This window comes from Physella acuta, unplaced genomic scaffold, assembly GCF_028476545.2.
Source record: "Physella acuta isolate Inbredline_101_S28 unplaced genomic scaffold, ASM2847654v3 ptg000642l, whole genome shotgun sequence".
Classification (NCBI taxonomy): Eukaryota; Metazoa; Mollusca; class Gastropoda; family Physidae; genus Physella; species Physella acuta.
The window spans coordinates 336,285-362,010 of record NW_026732161.1 but is presented as its reverse complement, the minus strand read 5'-3'; the positions used below and the strand labels follow the sequence as shown (position 1 = coordinate 362,010).

General features: G+C 35.0%; 2 protein-coding genes and 1 long non-coding RNA gene across 3 annotated transcripts; all 3 read left to right on the top strand.

Moving 5' to 3' along the window:
- The first annotated feature begins 615 nt into the window (after positions 1–615).
- LOC131948387 (uncharacterized) lies at positions 616–3,521 on the top strand. The gene is made up of 6 exons (XR_009388004.1): positions 616–757; positions 1,559–1,646; positions 1,837–1,872; positions 2,593–2,627; positions 2,724–2,819; positions 3,291–3,521. It is a non-coding gene; the product is annotated as an uncharacterized LOC131948387 (long non-coding RNA).
- Positions 3,522–8,465: 4,944 nt separating this feature from the next.
- LOC131948405 (uncharacterized) lies at positions 8,466–16,410 on the top strand. The gene is made up of 2 exons (XM_059310013.1): positions 8,466–8,533; positions 15,678–16,410. Exons 1-2 carry the CDS (start codon positions 8,466–8,468, stop codon positions 16,408–16,410), a joined length of 801 nt encoding a protein of 266 aa, XP_059165996.1.
- A 3,569-nt stretch (positions 16,411–19,979) lies between these two features.
- On the top strand, positions 19,980–25,270 carry LOC131948395 (ELMO domain-containing protein C). Its single transcript, XM_059310000.1, has 8 exons — positions 19,980–20,070; positions 21,828–21,926; positions 23,025–23,101; positions 23,369–23,408; positions 24,142–24,213; positions 24,625–24,650; positions 24,733–24,808; positions 25,017–25,270. The coding sequence occupies exons 2-7, from the start codon at positions 21,860–21,862 to the stop codon at positions 24,778–24,780; spliced, it is 330 nt and encodes a 109-aa protein (XP_059165983.1). The 5' UTR covers positions 19,980–20,070; positions 21,828–21,859; the 3' UTR covers positions 24,781–24,808; positions 25,017–25,270.
- The last annotated feature ends 456 nt before the right edge of the window (positions 25,271–25,726 follow it).

Sequence of the window (25,726 nt, the reverse complement as noted above, 5' to 3'; positions counted from 1 at the left end):
CCCCGCAAATGGGGGGTCTATACAGTTAAAGTTTGGAGTAAACTGACCCCCGCAAATAAGGGTCTATACAGTTAAAGTTTTAAGTAAACTATGCCCCCGCAAATAGGGGTCTATACAGTTAAAGTTTTAAGTAAACTGACCCTCGCAAATAGGTGTCTATACCGTTAATATATTAGGTACGCTAAGCTCAGCAAACAGTGGTTTTGTTTTTCTTCGAAGAGCTGATTTCCAAAAATAGAGTTGTTTACCGTTAACATTCAGATAATCTTAGCTCCTATAACAAGGGCTCATACAGTAAAAGTTGTTCAGTTGGGGATGGGGGCGCTAAAAAAAGACTGTTAAATTTTCTCAACATCCACGTTAGGGAAATTTCGTAATATACCCCTCACTCCCCCTACCCCCTTGTTGTTTAAGGAACATCAAAGGTTTAATGATCGACGAGAACCCCCCCCCCCCCCACCCCCGTCTCCTACCCCCACCACACTAACACGACGTATCATGGCCGTAGGCCTCATTTTCCCACTCCAAATATCTGCATCTCACCAATAGTTTTTCGTATCTAAAAAAAAATAGGCCACGCATCCAATCAATCACATTTATGCAAATACGGAGACCAGCGATTGGTTGAGAAAGCCTAACTTTTAAAATCATCTGATTGGTTGTTCAACTTGTGAAAGGTAGATATAAGGCCGTAACTTTGCTACTGATTTACCCCAAAACAAACCTTTGACACTTACCTTGTCTTCTGCGCAAATTGGTAAGTACCTGCTGTTTTCTGCACAATTTTTTTTTTCTTGAGTGAGATTTAGCTATACCGATCAATCTAGTTTGATGTGGTTTTAATGCTTGCATGAAGAACTATACAACAGTAAGTTCATGTTTAAAGATAACCTTTATCAGAGAATGTGATATATCAATGTCTGATTTGATAAATCCACATGAATTGAATTTTCTTAACACGGTGTGTAGATCGCTAAAGTTAAAAAAAAAAACCGGGAGTGATCTCCCCTAAACTTTGTCGAATATTCTTATATAACTTGGAATATAGACATGATTTTTAATTACTTAAACTTTTAAAAATAGAATAGAATCTCATAGAAAAAAGAATTGCGCACCAAGCGAACGCCAAAACAAAATGTGCATAATAGTGCGCAATATTATTAGTACTTTATACATTTACATGCCTTTTTTGAGAAATTGGAAATAGCGTAAATTAGTACTTCCGGTCACCGAAAATTACTCAAATTTGACAGAAGGTAGAGATATAGATCTTTCATTGATGTATCTGAAATAGTACTCAAGTTATAGGCTTTTGAACAATTCAAAGTAGAAAAAGGACCACTTCCGGTTATCGGAAATCGCTCAAAAGTTGATACAGATCTACGATTTTGATAAAATACTTATATACTAAATTTCATCAACCTTGCTGTCACGGTACTCAAGTTATCGTGTTTACACGAATCGTTTTCATTGCTTCACTTATTGTGTTTTCTTCATACTAGTTCTAGTAAAAAAATCTTTTTTATAATGATTTTTTTTTGTTTGTTTCGAATTTCAGAAAAAAAATCAAAGCGTGAAAATGTCGTTCACAAAAGTTACAATTTTCTTGGCTGTCGTATTGACAATCAGCCTGACTTACACTGAAGGTGAGAGCAAGTCTTAGAATCAACGACATTGATAACATTGGTTCAAAACACTTCTTCGGCGCCAAGCGCTAATATTGAATAAAGACATTCACTTTTGATATCTCGTTATTTTTTATGCGTTTAAGAGTTGTAAAAATGAAATGATCCCTGTATTCTATTGTTTAATAATATTTTTATTAAAATTTTACAGCGGCAACAATTCCTCCATTGATTCCTCCAGTGATAGGTAAATAAACAATTATATACTTTAATTTTTCTAATTAAGAGGCAAATTATAGCAACTACTAAGATATGTAATTTTATTTCTTGAAACAATTTAATTTGGATAGTTGGTGCTTTTTTAAAATTTAATTTTGACTAAACTAGATGCTGTGACCTTACCGTCACAATTACGGTAATCTGTATTGAAATTGAAATCTATCCACTTCCAGCTGGTATTTTGCAGGGTACTGGGGGAAGAAGAAGAAAAAGATGCAATCTGTTTGAAGACAGATTTAGCAAAATATGTAGAGACATTTTTGTTTCTTCGTTATGTTATGGGTTACTGTCTTATTCAAGCATTAGTTAGGTCGACTAAAACAGACAAGAAAAGAGAAAAAAGAGAAAGAAAGAGATAAAAAGGGAAAGACTAGGAAAGAACAAGGCAGAGAAATAGGAGAGAAAAAGATTGACTGCGATAGTGTGTGTTTTGTGTGTGTGTGTGTGTGTTTGTGTGTGTGTAAGCGCGAGAAAGAGAGAGAGGAGAGAAATCAAATGATTGTTAATATTTTAGAACCACAATTGTTTTTCTTTTTCTTTCTTTTATTGTTAAAGTGGAATATTATGTATTAAAATAACAAATATACGGTCAAGAGTAAAAGTAATCTTTGATAAATTGGAAACTTATCTTAAATATGTGAAACAGAATATAATTATATTCTCTCCCCACCTCACCCCACCCCCACAGGCCCAGTCATCAATCAAGCTACTGGACTTATCACGGTAACAATATTTCTAACTATTCAATTATTTACCAATACACGTATACGTAAATCGTTTATACAATTTAATGCCTTTTTCTTTCCATTTCGTTAAAAGCTTCCTATCGGCTTGTTTAGTGGTTTACTAAACACCTTGCTAACGACCTTTGGGGGTTTGACCGGCAGCCTTGGAAAGTAATACCGATAGATACTGGTAAGATGTGATATGCATTATAAAAGACTTCCTTAAAGAGTCAGGGGAAATATTTGTGTACAAAAATACTTTTACATAACAGCTTTATAGTTCCAAACATAACGTCATTACGAGTATCTCTCTCTCTCTCTCTGTCTCTCTCTGTCTCTCTCTCTCTCTCTCTCTCTATATATATATATATATTTATATATATATATATATATAAATATATATATATATATAAAGGTATATATATATATATATATATATATATATATATATATATATATATATATATATATATATATATATATATATATATATAAATATATTGTATATATATGAGAGAATATACACATTTCATTCAATGTTTGTATTACCATACATGTTGCCGTCCTACTTAGCGCTTAATACAATCTTAGCTTGATTATAAAGTTATTGTAACCTGTAATAAACATTCATCTAATATCGTGTTTGTTTTACTATCTACAGGAAGTACTTCAAGTCTAACGCTGAAGGATCAACTTTATTATTGAGATGTCTTGAAATTAGAAACATCTAATCATTCTTTCTTTACACAGTGAAATTTCAATACCATTTTCATATTATTTTATTTCAAACAGAATAACAGGTGTAAGATTTGGTCAACATAAATCTCTAAAAGAATTTATATTTTCGAAAAATACGTTTCTTTACATTTAATAAAGTACCTGTTTAGATCAATCTATTGTTTTCCAATTTGTTTAGCTTTGATACACTTAAAAAAATTATAAAAAGACGTTAATGACCGTAGATTGGAGCGATAGATTTTAAGAGATTGATCGAGAGAGGGAATGTGTCAGAACGAGCTCAGTATTATTTGCTTGTTTATAAAAAATGTAAATCAGTGACAACGGCTATATTTGTTTCAACGTACGTAGTGTGGGTTAAATGATAGATTATCGCACTAGAAATAATATATTTTCTTTGTGAATTTCTTCCATACTGACGAACTCTTTACAAAAACCAATCTATTTCTCCATACATAAGGATTTAGATTATACAGAATCAACGTATAATTAAAAAAAATTACAACAAAAATAAATCTTACAAAATGTATTTAATGAGGCTCGCGTTAATTCGCAAAATTGTTAAATTACAAATGCAAACCAGATATTCAATTGGAGTCAGATGTATTTTTACTCGAGTAACGCAATAGCTGCGGACAGCAACTCATCTAGGAGAGAAAACCCCAAAATCAAACAACTGCTGCCTTGTAGCTTGTTCATTGTTGTTAATAGCTATGGAAGTAAATCCAAAAAGAAAAACATTTGGAGTCAACGGCCCATTTGTCGTATAACATGTAGACACGAAATCTTTAATTGTTGGAGAAAATCCCTCCCAACTTTCAACATCACAATTAAGAACGAACAAAAAGAAAAGCTGAGTTAACTATAGGTGTGTAGGTATAAAGATTAAACTGTAATCAATTCACACTGCCCAATCTCTTGTCAAACAATAAAGAATCGAAAGAAAATATTTACACATACTTCCCATTCCCTAAAGCCCTACTACAGCCCCTCAACTTACCTACCCCTCGGTAACAACCCCACCCCCCCCTACCCGGGCGAACTGAAGAAAAAAAAAATAGAATTTATGTTAAAAAATATATACTTCTATCTGAGTCCGCAACTTCTCATGGAAATTTTAAAGATGAGCTGCTCTCTCGAGTTTTGCTAAATAAAGTGATTCAATACGTTGTGTTAAAAAAAAACAATAATCGAGCATGTGAACGTACACAAATTAAATATTAAATAATGCACAAAACCATTTTAACAAAACAACAAAAAAAAAAAAAAAAAAAAAAAAAACTAAATAAAAACTACCTAAAACGTTGTGCACAAAATTGTCTAACAAAACTCTCGGACAACTCTGATACAGCCAGTTTACCCCTGTACACATGAAATAAAATTTTAAAAATTGGTACTATAAAAACCGTTATTTAAAAAACCAAATAATGAACATCACGTAACGTTATATGAAATGAACATCCATCTAAAAGTTTTGCTAAAAGGGAGATTTGAGTGAGCAGGTCTAGTTTACAGTAACAACCTCTCCTAAACATAAGGTTGACACACTACATATTCAATGGACAAACAAAGGGATACAACTATGAAATATATTATTCAAGGGTCCTAACCGAATATGGGACGGAGTGGTCTAGCGGTAGAGAGCTGGAGTGCTAACCCGTTAGTCTCAAGTTCGAATCCGGGTTCAAGTCAGTAGACCGTCCCTGAGTCCACCCGACTCTGATGGGTACCTAATTCATGTTAGGGAAAGTAAAGGCGGCTGGGCATATTGCCGAGGTCACAGCAAGTGAACTCAACTTCACTTGCCCCCATAGACCGTCAGGTTTGAAAGGGAACTTTACTTTTTTACCTAACCGAATACCACAGTATATCAATGTGCAATTAAATAAACGCATACAAATAAATACTTTCTTTTATGAAGAGATCTAGCGAGCTACACGCCATTGACGAGGACAGCGTAGCTTAGCGGGTTCGAATCCAGAATCAAGTCAGTGGAACGTCCCTAAGTCCACCCAGCTCTGATGGGTACCCAATTCATGTTAGGGAAAGTGAAGGCGGCTGGGCATAGTGATGAGTAAGTTTTGGGAGGGTTGGTTCAATACTCCTCGTTAATTTTGTACCACGTGATGTCTGTCTTCTGGCACGCGTGCAAGATGTGACTCAGGAAACAACCGCCGAGAAGCTGATTTGACCACTGGTCATTTCAACACACTTTAAATAATTTAATATAAGTAAAGCGTTTAAACATAAAGTTATGTCCATTAGGTCTACCCAGCTAAAACGAGTACCTGTCTCATGTTATACGAAATTAAAGAAAACCTTGTCTCCGATATTATCCGAAGTCAGGAAAACAAAATAAAATCTAAAGGTTAGAAATAATATTGATTTACATTAGGCAAAAACGAAATTATACCTAGAACTGGTATGCTTTTTAAACCGGTGTATAGTTAACGTTGCCTACGTCAATTCGCATGGGAAGTGTTTCTTTTAGGCATTTCTTAAGGGCCCCTAAGAAGCGCAACTACCGCCCTTTTCCTTTCTCCGAGAAATGGTATTTATTAAAAAATATATGTTTAAACGTGTCCGCTTCCCAGCCCCCCCCCCCCCCACAAAAAATTAGTCCGCCCCCCCCCACCACAAAAAATTAGTCCGCCCCCCCCCCCCCTGGCCATTTCTAAGAGTTTCAAGTGCCCCATCCCCCACTCTCCCAGGATAGTTTATATGAGTTAAGCTCTATAAACGGGGGTCTATGCGGTTATAGTTTTAGATGAGTTGAACTCAAAAAGCAGGGATCTACACCGTTAAAGTTTTAGAAGCGTTAAGCTCCACCAACAGGGTTATTTTAGTTGAGTTAAGCTATACAGGCAGGGATGTATACTGTACGATTTTATGTGATTTTTTATGTACGATTTATTGCTCAGCAAAAAAATGTTTATAATAAAATGTTAAGATGATTAAGCTCAGAAAAATGGGGTAGATTAAAATTATATTTTGGGTGAGCAAAAGCTACAGAAACAATGATGTATAAATTTGTTTATGAGTTTAGCTCCATACAAACGAGTAAATAGAGTTCAAATGTTAGGTGAGTTAACTTACACAAATAGTGGATATAATAGCTAAACTTTTTGTCGATGTGTTGAGGGAAACAAGTATAGATATAAAATCAACCTGACAACGATGTTAGCACGAAAGCTATTCACTTAGGTTTGGTTTAATGTTGTATTTATTAATTATTCATATGAGGTTTGCGCTAGAAAGAAAGCGCTTAATATGTATTGCGAAATACAATTTGGGTGTTCTAAAAGAATATCCACACTAATCAAACGTATACACAACGGTCGTGCTACCGCCACCTGCGCGCAGCCCAGCGCAATTTCTCTGCTATAGTAACTCATAATTAAAGGTTTTTTCAATTCACCCTTTAGTTAATTAGAGTTGGGGGAGGGGGAGGGTGGTGTGGCGGACACTGGTAAAAGTATACATTTTCTATATACATTTTATTTCGTTCGAGTCTGTAGACTTTTTTTCAGGGGTGGGGAGGAGGGGGGGGGTGTTGGGGGACTCCCTTTGATCATGTCTAGCGATGCTGCATCATATTTGTGATCTTTCTATTTAATTTAGTAGTATTGTTCTACGTAATATCATTTCTATGCAGAGGAATCCTTTCAAATCTTGCGGTCCTAGGATCCTAGGAGCAGGAGAAGTATAGTTCACCTGTCTTTGCGATTTCAATTTTTGAAGGGGTAGAATGGTCAGCTCTGGCAGTGGCTATCAGTCGCACGCTCCCTCTTGTGTTGGTGAAAGCTCCGTTGATCTGTATCATCCGTCAGCTGTGTTTTTATGTTGCAACAAACATCGATAACTAAGATCAATGCATGTAATAACATTATAGTCTTTAAAGGCAAGATCAATATTTGGTGGAGTTTAGCTCACAAACAGGGTTTTGTCTAGTTAGAAGATGGTGGCAGGGGTTGGGAAAACAAAGTTGTTAAAAACAAATTTCACAAAGGTCCTTACTAATCTTTGAATTAAAAATACATTTCCTATTGTTGAGTTGGGCTTGTTGTTTAAAGACAGTAAGATCTATAAAAATATTAAAATTTCGCAATCTTATCGAATTGTATCGAATTTGATTTCGCAACCAACCAATAGTTTCTCGTAGTTCAAAAAGCACTGCGCCACATGTCCATTTAATCACAACAAAATACGGAGGTCTGAACTAGTCTGAAGGGGTCGTCCATAAATGACGTCACACTCGTAGGGGGGAGAGGGGGTCCGTAATTTTGTGACGGTGTGTGATGAGGGGGAGGGGGGGGAGTTCAGATGATGCGACGTCACACGTTTGCATTATAAAAAAGCAATGTTAGAAAATGAATTTTAGACGTTATTTCGCGTTTTAGAAAACTGTTTTAATAAATTGCAATAGGAATTGATTAAAATACTCTATTTTGACAGAGGTCAGAAGAGATTTTGGAAAAATATCGATGTTTTAAGAAAAATTCAACTGCAATTTTGATGGGGGTTGTAGCCTGGGGTGTGACGTCATGTTAGGGGGGGGGGGGGGTTCTGGCTTTTTGTGACGACGTGTGACGGAGGGGAGGGGGGAGGTGAAAAAACATCAAAAAAGCGTAAGGTAATTTATGGATGACTCCGAGAAGATTAAATTTTAAAATATATACTTGGTTTTTAAACCAACCTACTTGCCTAAGTTACCTCGTCTTTTACCTTCACTGGTAATTCACTATTTCTTTCTGGAATTTTGATTTAATAAGATTCATTTAAACCGACCATTATTGTATCAACTTGTTTTTAGTCTACCTTCTTTAATTAATGAAAGTCGTATTTGTTATATTAGTGTACAATAAAGTCGCAAATATTGAATTTTATTTTTATAAATAACGCGTTTATGATTAATCACGAACGTGAACATGATCATGAACATGAACATAGTTACATACGTACACAATAGTTGTTATTTAAAAAGTAACTTGGTAACGCGTTCGATAGGGGTCTACATTTAAAAATTTGTATTTCATAAATGGATGACACCTTATAGTATATATTTATTATTGCGTTTCAGAACAACAATCTAACCATGATGACTTATGGAAAATTTGCCATATGTGTGGCTATCCTGATGATTTACAGCCAACATTTGCGCTCAAGGTAAATTTTCAGTACCACGGGTAGCGCAGAAGTCTATTACGTAATATTTTGAAAAAAACGTAAATTTTCGAAAAAAAAGCTTTACAATACTTTACTTTGCACTAAACTGCAGCACTTTTGAAGCACTGCTAACACTCTTATGGTACATAAAAAAACACACAAATAAACAACGACTTTACATATTTTTGATTCTGTCCATATAAATGATGTTTGACAAGTACTAACTCGATTTAACGGCAGCAAGATTTCTAATACAAATTTTCCATTTACGTCATATAAATTAATTATATATAATTATATATATGTATATATATATATATATATATATATATATATATATATATATATATATATATATATACATATATATATATTTAAATATATATATATATATATATATAAATATATATATATATATATACATATATATATATTTAAATATATATATATATATATATATATATATATATATATATATATATATATATATATATATATACATTTATATATTTAAATATATATAAATATATATAAATATAAATAAATAAATAAATAAATATATATATATATATAGGGGTCATCCATAAATGACGTCACACTCGTAGGGGGGAGGGGGGGTCCGTAATTTTGTGACGATGTGTGATGAGGGGGAGGGGGGGTCAGATGTTGCGACGTCACATTTTTGCATTATAAAAAAGCAATGTTAGAAAACGAATTTTAGACGTTATTTCGCGTTTTAGATAACTGTTTTAATAAATTGTAAGAGTTTAGACAAGATTTTGAAAAATATCGATGTTTTTAAAAAATTCAACTGCAATTTTGAGGGGGGTTGTAGGTTGAGGTGTGACGTCATTTTAGGGGGGGGGTCTGGCTTTTTGTGACGACGTGTGACGGAGGGGAGGGGGGGAGGTGAAAATCGTCAAAAAAGCGTGACGTCATTTATGGATGACCCCCATATATATATATATATATATATATATATATATATATATATATATATATATATATCTATATATATATATATATCTATATATATATATATATATATATATAATATTAAGCAAAGATTTTTCCCGTGTTTAAAAGCAGGTTTTTGCTGTAAGCATTAATAAAGCCGGATTATATCTCATGTTTTTTTTTGTTTTTGTCTTTTTCAGCAGCAACAATACCTCCAGCCATACGTAATTAAAAACTTATATGTTTGAATTTGTCTAATTAGTAAATTGTTTTAACTATATTTCATCTCCAATTTTATTAGTAATACATTTAGAGAGTTGGTTTTGAAATTTTCTGAAGAAGAAAGAACAAAAGACAGAAAAAGACACCTACCTACATACCTACCTACCTACTTACCTGCCTGCCTGCCTACCTGCTTGTCTGCCTACCCGACCAAAAATAAATAAAAAAACTCTATGATGTTGCAGAAACTAGGCGGAGGTGTGTATGTTAAATAATACAGTTCTTTCTCTCCCTCTCACCCCCCCCCCCCCCTTTGCAGCTTTTGACATTAATCCAGCAACAGGTTATGTTGAGGTAACTTTTTAAAATAACTATTCGATAATTTATAAACCAATTTACGAGTATACCTATGATGTATTTAAACATGTTTTTTTTTTTTACCTTTCACTACAAGTTTCCTATCAGCCTTTTCACGCAACTACTTGGCACAGTAGCCGGCTTGTTTTCTGAGAATATAGGCGACTTGGAAACAGTAGCGGCTTGAATAAAGCAGTCAAGATGTGAAATGTATTTAGAAAGCCATACTTAATACAGCAGAGTAAATATAAAAAAATGATAGTTTCAATAATCAGCACATTAAGTCCAGATACATCAAAACCACACACACACACACATACGCACACATGCACAGACACACACATACATATATATCTGAAATATTTACTCACAACAAATTCCGATATGTCTTACCTCTTAAGCTGATGCCTTATAAAAAAGAAATGCAAAAAACATACACTGAGTGATCATTTTCTTAGTTTTTTTAACCAAAACGTCATGGGTTATTTATATTTATTTTAGCTTAATAATCATTGTATTGTAACTCATGAGAAACTGTGAGCAAATATACTGTTTGTTTTTCTACCAATAGAAAACTTCAAACCTTTCCGACTCTGAAGAAGCAACTCTTCAAATCTAACATATCTACTCAACTTTGATTCTTAAAACAATACATTTTTAATCATGACTTCTACAAAGCTTACTGGACGTAGTATTTTGTCCCAAAAAATGTCTAAGCAGAGTTTCTTCCAGGCATCTCTTCAACATCCCATTTTGTGATATATAATTTGTGAATAAAATGTTTGGTGACTTGACAGGGGATCGGCGTGTTCAAGTCGGTAAAGATTATGGTCGCAAATGAGGCTTGACAGCTGACAGCAGTAAATCTTTAGGAGAGACAACTCCAAAATCAAACAACTGATGCATTGTAGTTTGTTCCTGTTGGATAAAGGCTATGGAAGCAAATACAAAACAAAAATCAGGCTTAAATCGGAGTCAAGGACATACAGGGCGCATAAAAAGTTACACGTGATACTTTATTGCGTTTGAGGGAATTCCTTCCAACACAAGAATTAAGAACGAAGAAAAAGAAAGAAGAATTGACAGCCTTGCGAGACTCGATTAAATTTAATTTTTCCAACCATTTGCTTATTTTGATTTTGCTTCGTGTATGGTAGTTATCGCAATGGCGCTTACTAAACATCATGGAGTGAGAAGCTCATCATAGGTGTGTTTAAACAGGGAGGCACTAAACATAGCTCACTAATTTGTGTTCAGTTGTCTTGCTCTACTCCTCGACCACGCTGGTGGGGGGGGGGGGTTAGACTAACGTATTCATAAACAGTACGGTGTGGTCTAACTGTAGCATAAGTTAGCAATTTTCTGACTTATTTAATTATTTTAAATATTAATTGTGCGAAACCAAAATAAATAAACCGGGAGTGATCTCCCCTAAACTTTCTCGAGTATTCTTATTTAACACTACGGGGGATGGCAACTCGGGATATAGATAATATTTCTAATCCATTTTTAATTACTTAAACTTTTACAAATAGAATAGAATCTCGCAGAAAAAAGAATTGCCCACCAATTTTTAAGTCGGCGTGGTCGAGTCGGTAAAGCTCATGGTTGCTTAACCAAAAAGTCTCGAGTTCGAACTCTAGGGCAGATGTGGCTTGATAGCAAGGAACAGCCACTCTTCTAGGAGAGACAACTCCAAAATCAAACAGCTGCTTTCTTGTAGTTTGTTCTTGATTGGACAAAGGCTATGGAAGCAAATCCAAAAAGAAAAACAGGCTGAAATTGGAGTCTATGCCACTTAATCGGAGTAGTGGGGGTGGGGTTGGAAGGGGTGGGTTGGTAGACACTGTAAATAATTCTTACAAATCCAAGTAAGCCCAATAAAGATAGGTGTTAGCACTTAATTTTTTTATTCAAACCAGTGTTTTTACAGTATGAGTTGATCTTTGTTTGTGGGGAGTGGGGAGGTAGAAGGGGGGGGGTGGTGGCAGGGGAGGTGCATCAGGAAAATAAAAAACAATCTTAAATTTTCGCAAACCCCCTCCTCATTCCCAAGTTTTTCTTTTAGAGATTATCAAAGCTCTTAAGTAATCGGGTATGTGTGACGATTCCAACCCCCACCCCACCCCCATCCCCCACCACACGAAAGGTATTCAGCGGCTGTTTGTTATGTTTTTTCCACATCCTATGACCTAATTCGGAATTGGATGTCGCAACCACCAAAAGATAAAAGGAAAAAAAAGAACAATTCGCCGTGTATCCGATCAATCACATGATGCGAATACCGAGACCTACGGTTGGCGGGGAAAGCCAATATTTTAAAATCCTCTGATTGGTTCTTTACGCTGAGTGAGAGGTTCACATTGGACCGTTTGTGTGCTGCTAAGTTACCTCAAGCCAAACTTCTGCGCTTACTTTGTCTACCTAGTAACTTTTATTTTATTTTTTAAGTAACGGTTTTGATCCTATTTTTAGATTAGGTTATGTCGACAGTTTTTTTTATTTCACTTTGCTTTTACTTGGCATTTAAAACAGTACAGAGAAAGGTTATACTAAAAAAAAAGTTAATAAAAAGTCTAGTGACAATTTAAGCGCAATTTCCGTATGTTATAAATAACAATTTTAAATCGAGATAAATCATATATTCAGCAAATAAATAATGCAACACAAGTAGTTTTAATAATTCAAAACAAAATAGAAAAAATATTTATTAACGAGATTTTAAAAAAAATTTGCGGACGTGTAGGGGTATTTAGTTGTCGCGCTCTCTATATTGCTATATAGTACTGTAGTGTATTATGTATAATGTAATTTAAAAAAAAATTGTGACCGAACGAAAGGATATTTTTGAAAACTTTCTTCGGCAATATTGTTATAAATTATGGCAGAAATCGATTGGTAAATGTTTCAAGTCGCTAAGTGGTCTGGTTGCCGAGATATGGGCCAAAAACGGCATTTTTTCGAGTTTTTTTGGCTTTTCCGGGAAATTCAAGAAGGAATTCCGGGAATTGTTTGGCCCACAATCATCCTCGGAACTTGCTTAACATATTTGCTTTTGGAACTAGTCCTTGATATTGCTTCGTTGAGGAGGAGATACGACTTAAAGCTGCGGTAAAGTTGCGGACACACATCCAGAAATGACGAATTAATAATCGCAATTCCAGTATGGAAATTGCGCTAAAAACCATCACAGGTATAAGATTTGGTCAACATAAATCTCTAAAAGGATTTATTGTTTCAAATAATTCGTTTGTTTCCCTTTAATAAAGCATATATTTAAATCAATCTTTTGTTTTTTTAAATTAGTTTGACTGTACCCATACAAAAAGTGATTGTTGTACATTGTACTGTATGATCGATTCTCAACTCTTATCTAGTCTGCTTGGCTATTGAGAAAAAGATGGTTATGATCGTGTACGAGAGAGATGGATATTTAGAGACAGTGAGAGTTAAAGTATGTAAGAAAGAACCCTGTACAAGTTCTTTGTTTATTTTTAAAAATTGTAAATTACCTGCATCAGTGATTACGGCTATTTTCGTTCCAACGTATGCAGTGTGGGTTAATAAAAAAAATCACCGATTTTCTTTGTGAATTTCTTCCATACTTATGGACTCTGTACAAAAACAAATATATTTCTTCACAGATAATGATTTAGATTATACTGAATCAATGGGAAATTAAAAATTTAGAAAAAAATATGCTTACCAAAACATGAGTCAAACATGAGTCAAACATCGATATGTAGGTAAAGAGATTAAACTGTAATCAATTTACACTCTCCAAATACTTATCAAAACAATAAAGAATCACGAGAACCTATTTACACAAAATGTATTTACACCTACACAAATTATAAAACACGCACTGTCACGTTTGTAACAGACCACATAACCCGTCTAGTGTTAGACTGTTTTCATTTTTATATGAATACTAAATCTGTCTTTCGCAAAGACATACATTAAAATTTTATCCCACAAAAACCGTTATTTTAAAAATAAAACATGCTAACTGCATGATTCATTCAGTATCCATATCGAAAGCAGCTTTAAAGAACTATGTGTGTTAAAGGAAAGAAACGCGGGAGCTCGATGGGTCAAAAACTACTCCACCAAACATTAAAAATAGCCAAATGCAAAACATAGGCATAAAAAGAAAACAAGCACGATCACATAAAACTGGTACGGGCCACTGTGAAACAATAGGAAAACATTATAAACAACTACCCTATCATCAAAATGATAGTGAAATCAGTTTTTTACAACTCTAGGGGGTGGGGGGGGGGGGGGCAATGCCCGCAAACCCTCTTCCCCAAAGCACCTACTGTCACCCTCCCCACTCCCGATCCCCCCTCCCCCCCACCGTGGACGAAATGAAAAATTCACATTAATTTTAAGTGCACCTCACCCTCCAGAGTTGTTTCCAGGCATCTCATCAGAGGGCTCAGCTCCTCAGCTCTCCCGAAGAAAGTTTACCGTACGCACCCCCCCTCTCCCCCCCCCCCCGAACGAAATAAATGTTTTTACAAGTGCCCCCCCCCCCCATCCATCCCGGAGAAAAAAGTCTGAAAAAAAAAACACTGTTCCAATCCCCATTCGCACGATTTAATGCCCCCTTCCTCCAGATAAAATGTTTGAAAGACACCCTGAGAAACAAAAACCTCGCCCGATGAACAATTCGATAACGATAACCTATGTAAAACGACTGATCTCCCACCTGCTCGATAGCCTGGTCGTTTTACGTATATACAAATAGAGTGGACGTCGAAAATGCCTTCTCCAGTTACATAGAAGACAAGAAAATTGTAATGAATAGTAAGTTAATATAACCTAAGTAACGGATGTATTGATTTTTAACATTGCTTCGGCGCACATAAGGGTTAGCTATTGTGAATTCTGATTTTAACAGAGATAAAAACACATCAATGCTGGGACAGATGTCAGCGTAAGATGCAAAATTTGATCCGTCAATTTCTTGCGTTTTATGTCTTCAAAACGAGTTTTTTTTTATTATCTTTTAATTATTTTCGTTTAAAAAGGAAACAAAAATGTCTAAAATTTATTGAATTTTTCTCGTTCTGTTTTTTAGTATAACTGTCTAACTTTCTTACAAATTACGCAGGAAAACAAGCTATAACATTATTCATTTTGTCAAAACATGAGTTACAAAAAACACAAACTTTGAAATAGTTGATTAATATGAGCTGATTGCTAAATACAGATGAATCATCTTAGGACCATCATACATTTGTCAGCAGTTAAAAACTAGCTCTAGACTTAAAAATTAGGGAACAAATCCAGGGGAAGTAACTGGTATCCGTCCGGCGGCCCGAAATAAGATATTCAGTTTAGCAATTATACCTTTACCGTCCGACTTTGCCGAACCTACAATATCTATTACAACTATCAAATGTAATAGATGCTAGGTTGTCAGTATTTGAAATGTCCTTATAAATAAATCAAAATTTATTCTAAGTGGTTGATTTGAGTTGCTTTAAGAAATATGTTCACATGCATAAACTTAAAGGATGTATGAATTTAATTAAAAGGATCACGCGAGAGCATTGATGTGCTTGTATACAAACAAGCATACACTATAATAAACACACAGATACATTAGTATAAGCACAAACACACCCTTACACAAGGAAACAATCACAAACACACCCTTACACAAGGAAACAATAACAAACACACCCTTACACAAGGAAAAAATCACAAACACACCCTTACACAAGGAAACAATCACAAACACACCCTTACACAAGGAAACAATCACAAACACACCCTTACACAAGGAAACAATCACAAACACACCCTTACACAAGGAAACAATCACAAACACACCCTTACACAAGGAAACAATCACAAACACACCCTTACACAAGGAAACAATCACAAACACACCCTTACACAAGGAAACAATCACAAACACACCCTTACACAAGGAAACAATCACAAACACACCCTTACACAAGGAAACAATCACAAACACACCCTTACACAAGGAAACAATCACAAACACACCCTTACACAAGGAAACAATCACAAACACACCCTTACACAAGGAAACAATCCTAAACACATCCTTACACAAGGAAACAATCACAAACACACTCTTACACAAGGAAACAATCACAAACACACCCTTACACAAGGAAACAATCACAAACACACCCTTACACAAGGAAACAATCACAAACACACCCTTACACAAGGAAACAATCACAAACACACCCTTACACAAGGAAACAATCACAAACACACCCTTACACAAGGAAACAATCCTAAACACACCCTTACACAAGACTACACACCCACGACCGCTTACACGTGTAAGTTAATGTAACCACAGCTCATGTGGTAAACACACCACTCACAGTACACACGCAATACATAAATATATTAAATATTAAATACAGTAATTGCCGTATTTTTACCTTACGTTCTCTCAGCTATTCGGACATAAAAATGGGCAAAAGACACGTTTACACCAAACACTAATCGTTCACTGTTAAACATAGATCTTTCTTTTCTAATAATACGCAATAATTGCTATTAAAAATATGTGTTATTGAAATGACCATGAAAAATTGTTAAAAAATATAAACCCGGTATCGTCCTATTCGACGGCGATCACTTCACTGTTGAAAAAGAACACCCAGAACCAGGGGCGTAGCGAGGGGGGGGGGGGGGGGCGGGGGGTGCGGACCGCACCGGGTGACACCATTTAGGGGGGTGACACCAAGGCAAAAAATAGCAAAATATATAGATAAAAACTTGAGGGGGGGGGGTGCAAATCGAAAGTTTGAGGGGGGGGGGGGGCGGTGCAAATCAAAAACTTGAGGGGGGGTGGTGCAAATCGAAAGTTTAAAAGTTTGTCCCCGGGAAGGGTCGCTACGCCTCTGGGGGGTGACACCATTAAGTGCCGCACCGGGTGACACCCGACCTCGCTACGCCATTGCCCAGAACACACAATAAATAATCATAACAATCAAACAAAAACTCATTTTTAAATTTGTTATTTGAAATTATTTTATAATTTGGTATACACGTTCAAGGGAAATAACCGTGTATATTTAAAAAAAATTCTTGTACAACTTCAATGACCTTTTCTTAGTTTTTTTTTTTGTTTTTTTTTTACTTTCTCATATACGAAAAAACGTACTGACTCGTGTAAGAAAAAAAATCGAGACTGACGTTATATCCCTTCCTCAATAGGGAAAACATAGTTTTTCAATTTTGACTGTATGTCTGTGAGTCTGCATGTTTATGAGCACGATAACTGGAGTAACATTTCAATCAAGTTGACGAAATTTTAATTATAAGCATTATATCAACTACGTTGTTCTGTGTCAACTTCCTGGCGATTTCCGTTAAACGGAAATGCTTCTTACTCTACTTATAGTTCGCAAAATTTGATTACCGTTTAAGCAGGATAGACGAAATTTCACAAATCTATATATATATAATTCTTTTCTGGTAGACGTTAGAAAATAAGCTGTTAGCGCGCTCCCTGCCACCCCACCCCTATATGGTCTGGTGAGCTGTGGTTCACGCTAAATGTTTACAATCATAGAGCGGGTTTAGTGACGGCTATTAGGGGCAGATAATTTAGTTTGAAACTATTTTAAACTTAGGGGAGGTAACTAATAGGAGGCTGCTTTCACGAGGGGGGTGGGGGTGGGTGTAGGGTAGGGGTTGGGGGAAAGGAGGGTGGGGGTAGTATCGTTCTTAACGACCTACTGATGGTGTTTTAAAGCAAATATTTTCAGTGGCAGCATTGGTATGGTCGAATTCACAAATTATGAATTACTGAAAAGTAGAAAATAAAACAACTAAATAGCGGCGTACGATATGCCGCGGGTCGGCTCGCTAGTTTTAAATTGCTTATTGCATGCGCATGTGTCTTGCGAGTTTTAACGATTTCTGGTTACCAACAGTGATACCACATTAGTAACTTGAATGCTGTTTCATTTTGGAAAACGAAAATTCATATATAACTTTAAAATTTTATACTTTAAATTTTAGAATAACCTTAATAAATACATCGAAGTGATAATTTACTTTAATTCCGTTTTCTAAAAAAAAAACGATAAAAATGGCTACCGTTAAATAGTACAGAGATATATACATTCTTATTATCTGGTTTCTTATTATTCTGGTTTCACATGAGGTAAACTGCGAACAAAATGTCAACGTCTACCGGACCGATATCTTTCAAACTTTTCACGTTGGCCAAAACTCGTTAGCTATTAATTGTGAAACACACTGTGACTTTATTAAATGTTTAATTAACGTTTTAAAATGTAATCAAGATTTTGTTTGTAAAAATAATTCCCACTCTATTATATACATATTGCTTTGATTTGGTGCGCAAAATCATTTTGCAACGTCGTTCAGATCTATATAAAAATTATACACACGTAATAATTTAAGAAACACTACACCCGCTTTTTTTTAAACTGTACCTTGCATTGATATGAATTTGTGGTATGCGGAGCCTACATTAATTGATGAGAGAGCCTCTCAATTCAATATTCAAGAGAGAAATTCTTGTATGAAGAGCTACCATATGTCCATGAAAAGATTCCATTTGAACAGTTTCTTCCAGACATCTCTTCAAGAAGAAAGTCAACCCCCAACCCAAACGAAATATAATTTATATAGAAAATATATACTTTTACCAGTTACCGGAAAATTTATTCCGACCCCCCCCCCCACCACTCCGAAAACTTAAACTGCACCACCTGCTAAAAAGTCTGAAAGAAACACTGCATTTAAGCCAATGTTATCTAATGTGTTTGCCACTAATTTAACAAGATGCAAACGAATGGAGGGCGTATTTATTTCAACAACTGTGAAATCCCGGTGAGCCTCCCCCCCCCATGAAAATATCTTGGTGGACCACCTGGGACGTTGGTGTATGTTTGTATTTTACAACTGTGCACATCCTTCACTCTAAGGCGAAAAACTCAGGCTTTGATGATGAAAAATGAACAAAGAAGTCAACAATAAAACAATGGAATGAAAAATGAAAATTTAAATCTGGAGTTGGAGGCCCCTTTTAAATTTTCCCGTGCGTCTTGGAAATCCCTTGTTAAACATATTGTTACCAACAACCTTACAAAAACACTAATAAATGAACAACACTGTAGTACTTAACGTATTAACTATATATCCTATATATAAGCTTTTTACATGGTATAATTTGGCACACTATGTAAGTGATTAGTAAAGTACAGTTCAAATTTTTCTACCAATGGTCCGTGTGACAAGTGCAGTAGAGTTAACCTGTTTCTGTCACCTCAGCATATGCTGAGTCAAACGTGAAATAGGTACTCATTAGAGCTAGGTGGACTAAAAGACGTTCTACTGACTTGAACTCTCGTCTCATAGGTCATTAGTACCGCTCTGTTTCTATTTGGGCTATCTTACATAAAGATCATGATGTTTTTCTGACAATATAGGTTACTCTAAAACAAAACTGTCTCGTTGAGACTAATGTATACGGCTTGAATATACGATTAAGTAAACCTGAAAAAGTAAAAAATCACTTTAAAATTAGAGGTTTTTATTTTTGTTTGTGTCTCATCACCGCCCACATTATATGAATGAAATTATATATATATATATATATATATATATATATATATATATATATATATATATATATATATATATGTGTGTGTGTGTGTGTGTTTGTGTGTGTGTGTGTGTGTATGTGTGTGTGTGTACACTTACATGATGTAAAAATGTAAAAAGAAATGGGCAGTATCGATTTAAGAATAGATTACACATGAAAATACTCGCCCACGATGTGCTGCTTGCCCGGAATGTGAAATCTTAGCCAGCCAATGGCTAAGCCTTAAGCGTTGTTTACGATATGAAACCTTGACTTGGATGTGTTGTGTGGGCGTTTTGTTGTAAGCAAAATATACACTGGCTTCTGACGAACGTTCAAGTACTCGGTTTAGAACTTACGTATCGTTCTGATAACGCTGGTAAAGGTTCAAGTTTTCTTTTTCTTTAAATGTGGATGAGTATAATTGGAAGTTTGTTTATTTTTATGGGTGAAAGTTTAGAAAATATAGTTGTATTAGTAAATGAGGAGATTTCTCTTTCTGTAATTAAAACTTATTGTTTGGTAGAGAGGGATCAACATAGTCGTTTCTGTAAAGGTCATGGCTGCTAGCTCGATAGCTCGGGACTGCAACTCTTCCAGGAGAGACAACTCCAAAATAAACAACTGCTGCCTTGTAGTTTGTTCTTGGTTGAACAAAGGCTATAGAAATAAACCTAAAATACTTTAAAAAAAACTTTTTAAAAAAACACGTTTTTCTTGTGGACTAAAAAGTAGAAAATAAATTTTTCTTCCGACCCTAGGGGATCTACCAATGACTGCTCGTAGATTTTGTGCTTCCTCGAGCTGTGCAGGTTCTTGTGATGACTGTTCATACATTTGATGACAAAAAACGTGGGTACGTTCACCATCAAATTTCCAAAATTCGTGAGTTGTGTGCTTTTCGCTTTAATCATAAATCTGCCCGACCCACGTTTTTTGTCATCAAATGTATGAACAGTCATCACAAGAACCTGCACAGCTCGAGGAAGCACAAAATCTACGAGCAGTCATTGGTAGATCCCCTAGGGTCGGAAGAAAAATTTATTTTCTACTTTTTAGTCCACAAGAAAAACGTGGTTTTTTAAAAAGTTTTTTTTTAAGTATTTTATTTTCTCCTTTTTAGTCCGTTGCTACACATGAAAAACGTGGTTTTTAAAAAGTTTTTTTATATAGTTTATTTTCTACTTTATCTAATGACTTGATTAAGTATGACTTGACTAAGTGTTTTTAAATACACGGACTAAAAATCTTGAGCGACCGATACGCTTTAAACAGAGAAGGGGCGTAATTTAATTAAGCTAATTTAGGTCTCTAATTGCTAGTTTTTTATGATTGCATCTGAAATTGTTAGGCGATGACATTTTATTACACGAATTTTGGAAATTGGATGGTGAACGTACCCACGTTTTTTGTCATCAAATGCTGTGACCAGGATTCGAACCTGGGTTGTCGCGGCCACAACGCGAAGTACTAACCACTATACGATCACGGCCAGCGCGCTCACATCGATTGGGGCCGAAGTAACTGTGTCAATAGGCCTCCAGTCTTGTCGGTATCTTTAGAAATCATGTCCTCAATTTTAGGGTCCTTGGGGCGTAATTTAATTAAGCTAATTTAGGTCTCTAATTGCTAGTTTTTATGATTGCATCTGAAATTGTTAGGCGAAAGTAGCCTGCATGCCAAATTTCAGATCTCTAGAGCAATCAGAAGTGGGCTAATTTTCGTTGTCAATTTTAACAACAAACAAACGCGAAGATGAGTTAATAAAAACGTGTTAAAAATGATATTGTTGATAAGCAGGCTGAAATTGAAGTCAACGGCCTTTAAGGCACATAACCAGCTGACACGTAATACTTAATATATATATATGTGTATATATATATATATATATATATATATATATATATATATATATATATATATATATATATATATATATATATATATATGCGCATGTAAAAAATTTAATGTCAAGCTTCTTCTAATTTAATCAATAACATATATATCCCGCATTGCTTTTTCTTTTGCCGTGTTGTTTTTATGAACCGCTGAAGAGTGACAAGTGTCTCTCTAATAATATTTTTATCTTATTTTGTTATTTGTTACTACTGATATTATTATTTCATTTTTCATTAGCTGAAGTGACAGATTCTGTTAGTGAAAAAAAAATGTCGTCTGGTATTTCTAAAGTGATACTTCTTGCCTTATGTCTCTCAGCTCCAAAGCTTGTTGACGGTGAGTTGAAAAACAAATAGACACATACTATTCAAAGGTTCCATAACAAATAATTTCAGGACAAATGATCCCAGACATATAATCTCAGGAAAAATTATTCATTATTATGTGAAAAAATGGTTAAAAAAAAACAACAAACCAAATGACAATCAATTATAAAAAAGGGTTGAAATTGAATAACGCATCCTAGATACTATAAATATTTTGACATGTGATGTTTTGTTTGTGATATTTTATCTGAAACCGTTTATCCGTGATATCATTTGTCTTGATTAATTTTATCCTGAGATATTTTGGGATTTTTTTCTGAGATTAATCCTGCTGTCACCCTTTTTAACATACCCCACGGAAAGAACAGTAGACTAGACTGCTAGACCGCTAACCCGAAAGTCTCGAGTTCGAATCCGGGTTCAAGTCAGAAGAACATCCCTAAGTCAACCCAGCTTTGATGAGTATCTAACTCACGTAAAGTAATAAAAGTGAACACACTTTCACCTCATATGCCAAAGTCAAGAAACATATAAACTCTACTTCGTCTGCCCTTAGGATCGCTTGTTGTAAAGAGGATTCTTTGATTCCTTACTACGGAAAGAACAGAAGTGAAAGTGATAGAGAGTGTGCAAGAGAAACAATGTCTACGGATACAAATATTGACTAACAGACATCCATACACACATATAAGACGACAGGTGTTCAAATAAATAATAAGAAATATTTTTTATACACCATCAAACACTCTATAAACACAATAACATTGATTGACTGATTGGCAGAATTACAAAGACATACTCTTACAGACGCGCTTATACACAGACACTAAGACAAAATACTTTCTCATCATCATCTCAAGTTCGTGCCCTAGGCGCAAAGGGAAGATGAATTAGAGTTCATCTGCTTGAGAGACCTCGACATATGAAAGAATGGTGTTATCAGTCGTCTTTGTTTTCCCTAAAGTGATATAGATATCTATCAGAGCTGGGTGAACTCAGGGACATTCTACTGATTTGAACTCGAGACTTTCGGGTTAGCAGTCTAGCTGTCTACCTTTAGGCCACGCCGTCCAGTTGATCGCCTTTTCTAAGACGTAGGTTTTTACAGGTGCTTGTGCTTTCGAAGACGTGATTGGCTATGGGGGTGATGCATCCTATTGGGATGACAGTAGTACAGGCTATACGGTAAAATATGTTTTTCTGCAACATTTATTTTAATACCAAACTTTCTCTCTCTCTCTCTCTCTCTCTCTCTCTCTCTCTCTCTCTCTCTCTCTCTCTCTCTCTCTCTCTATATATATATATATATATATATATATATATATATATATATATATATATATACAGGAACAGGACTGTTACAATGCATGCTATGATTACGAATACTGTGTTATGGTCCAATTCTACCAAGGCACCTGTTCAGTAAATTTTGCGGTAAAACAACTTCCCCAGGATAGCAAGTACAATCACAAAGTTAAAGTTTGCAGAGATGGTAAGTAGTTTGAATAATTTACATTCTATATACGATAGTCGTAGGTGACAATGTGATCGAGTGGTAGATCCCACAATTGCTGACGCAAAGGCCAATGAGTTATGTTGACTGAAGTCCGGAGAACATCCCTGAGTTCACTCAGCTTTCACGGGTATCTGGCTCGAATCAACAGCGGTTTAGCATAGTACTGACAACACTTTGCGCAATCAGATGAAGTAATGAACTTTCTTTTATTTCCCCAATAGAACTTGTGATAAGAAAAAAAATCTTTTTGAAGATAATTTATTCTGTAAAGTACTCTTTCAGAAGATACTATTCATTGGTCTAGCGAGATAAAGTAAACTGTCAGCAACCTCGGCATATGAAGGGATTGTGTGGTCAACTCTATACCCAGCCGACTATCCCTAACGTAAGTCAGGCAACCATCAGAGTTGGGTGGCACATTCTTTGGACTCGAGCCCGGGATTCGAACTCGAGACTTTTGGATAAGCTGAACGCTTTACCATTCGACTATAGCTTCCCTTATTAAATACTGAATTATATATAGATTGATGAATCGGCACAAGCATGGCTGGGGATTGTAAGAAGGCTAAACGTTTGGGTGTGGGTAGAATTTAAAGTGAGATGACTCGCAGACAAAAGCAAAGATTCAATTATTTGTACTGCAAGAAGGCTTTCTGTTTGCTTATATTCTAAACGTGCTTACAGTTGGATAATTTAAATCCTTTTCCAGACACCACCACTCAAACGACAACAACCACCACAACTACTACGACTGCATCTACTACCAAACCTACAACGACCGGTTTGTAAAATACTAATAAGTTCTATTGCTCATTGTTATTTATTATACTTTCAGTTCGGTTTTAACAGAATGATCAACTTCCTTATTCTAAATATGTAATAAGTACGTTAGGTTAGGTTAGGTTAGTTTTGCCTGTCGCCCCTCGTGGGACATAGGCCGCTGACAAGAGCTTTTCAGACATCTCTGTCCTGAGCTAGTCTCTCCAACTGTCCCCAGGTGTATAAGTAAGTTATATAACATATTTTGTCCTGATACCTTTTGTCGTATCAACCATACATTTATATATATATATATATATATATATATATATATATATATATATATATATATATATATATATATATATATATATATATATATATATAATTTTAAAATGGGATAATTGACTGCTGACTGCAATTTATTTTTCAGCACCAATTATACAGAAATTGATTCAGGTAAAACTTATTTTCTAATGTAAAGCACATTGTAAGTCGTACATGGAGAGCCACAATTTTAATGTTGTTCTTCTTTTCTAAGGACCCTCTTCAAATAATTTTTGGTCTCATCCGTTCAATCTTGGGTTAAGGCGAGAGAAAAAGGTGAGAAAACACAGGTGAGAAAACACAGGTGAGATACCATATTAGTGAAAATAGAAATGACACATTTCAGACGAGAAAAAACTGCTAAAATATTGAAATTGAAAGATTAAATCACATAGTACGAAGTACTTTTAAAACCCTCTAAAATATTGACAATGAAACAAATTTTGAGTTGATGAGCTTCCTAAATTTACACAAATATATTGTCTTTCTTTCTTACAGAAAAGATACAACAAATCTACGTCGTCTTTAAGATTTATTTGACATTTTGACAACTTCAAGACATGGAGTTTCAAAATCAGTAACATATTTTAAAGAGATACACTTTACAAACTTGTTCTTAAAACTGAAAGTTTTGAAATGTTCAGAAATACGCAAGAAGCAATAATTTTATTTTAGAAAAACTAAAGATTAAAAAGGCTAAAAATTAATAATAGTGAAAATGATTTTGTCGTTTCTCGTTCATTTCAATTGAATAAAACCCAAGTTAAAATCTAGTTTTGTTTGTTTATATTCCATGTTTTAATTGTATGGTGTCATATTTTGTATTGGGTTATTGTTTAAGTGTTTGAAAAACGATGTTCAGTTTGTGATGTTACACGATTAGTTTAGTTGTAAACCATAAAGAAAGATATACCATTACGACATTATAGGGCCTACCCTTTTGCCCCCCCCCCCCCCCCTCCTCACATCCATGATTAAACTAGTTTTCTATTTTCCGGAGTTCCAACCTCATTTCAAACATAATTGCAAGTTTACTGTATCAATATCACCTCGTACATTCATTTAATTTTGGAAAAAACAAAATGGCGTATTGAGTCTTGGTTTGTGCTTGTTGACAAGCCTTATAACATACACATAAACATTTGCAACATAATATTTACTCTTTCAGCCTAACAAACAGCCATATTATTTACACAAAACAAACGTAG

What these genes read in the sequence shown, in the direction of transcription:
- LOC131948405 (XM_059310013.1), top strand. Translation starts at nt 8,466, where the DNA reads ATGACTTATGGAAAATTTGCCATATGTGTGGCTATCCTGATGATTTAC. An exon ending in AGCCAACATTTGCGCTCAAG is followed by an intron (nt 8,534 to 15,677) that starts GTAAATTTTCAG and finishes ATAAACACACAG; the next exon opens with ATACATTAGTATAAGCACAA.
- LOC131948395 (XM_059310000.1), top strand. Translation starts at nt 21,860, where the DNA reads ATGTCGTCTGGTATTTCTAAAGTGATACTTCTTGCCTTATGTCTCTCA. An exon ending in TACCAAACCTACAACGACCG is followed by an intron (nt 24,214 to 24,624) that starts GTTTGTAAAATA and finishes TTTATTTTTCAG; the next exon opens with CACCAATTATACAGAAATTG. An exon ending in TTATACAGAAATTGATTCAG is followed by an intron (nt 24,651 to 24,732) that starts GTAAAACTTATT and finishes TTCTTTTCTAAG; the next exon opens with GACCCTCTTCAAATAATTTT.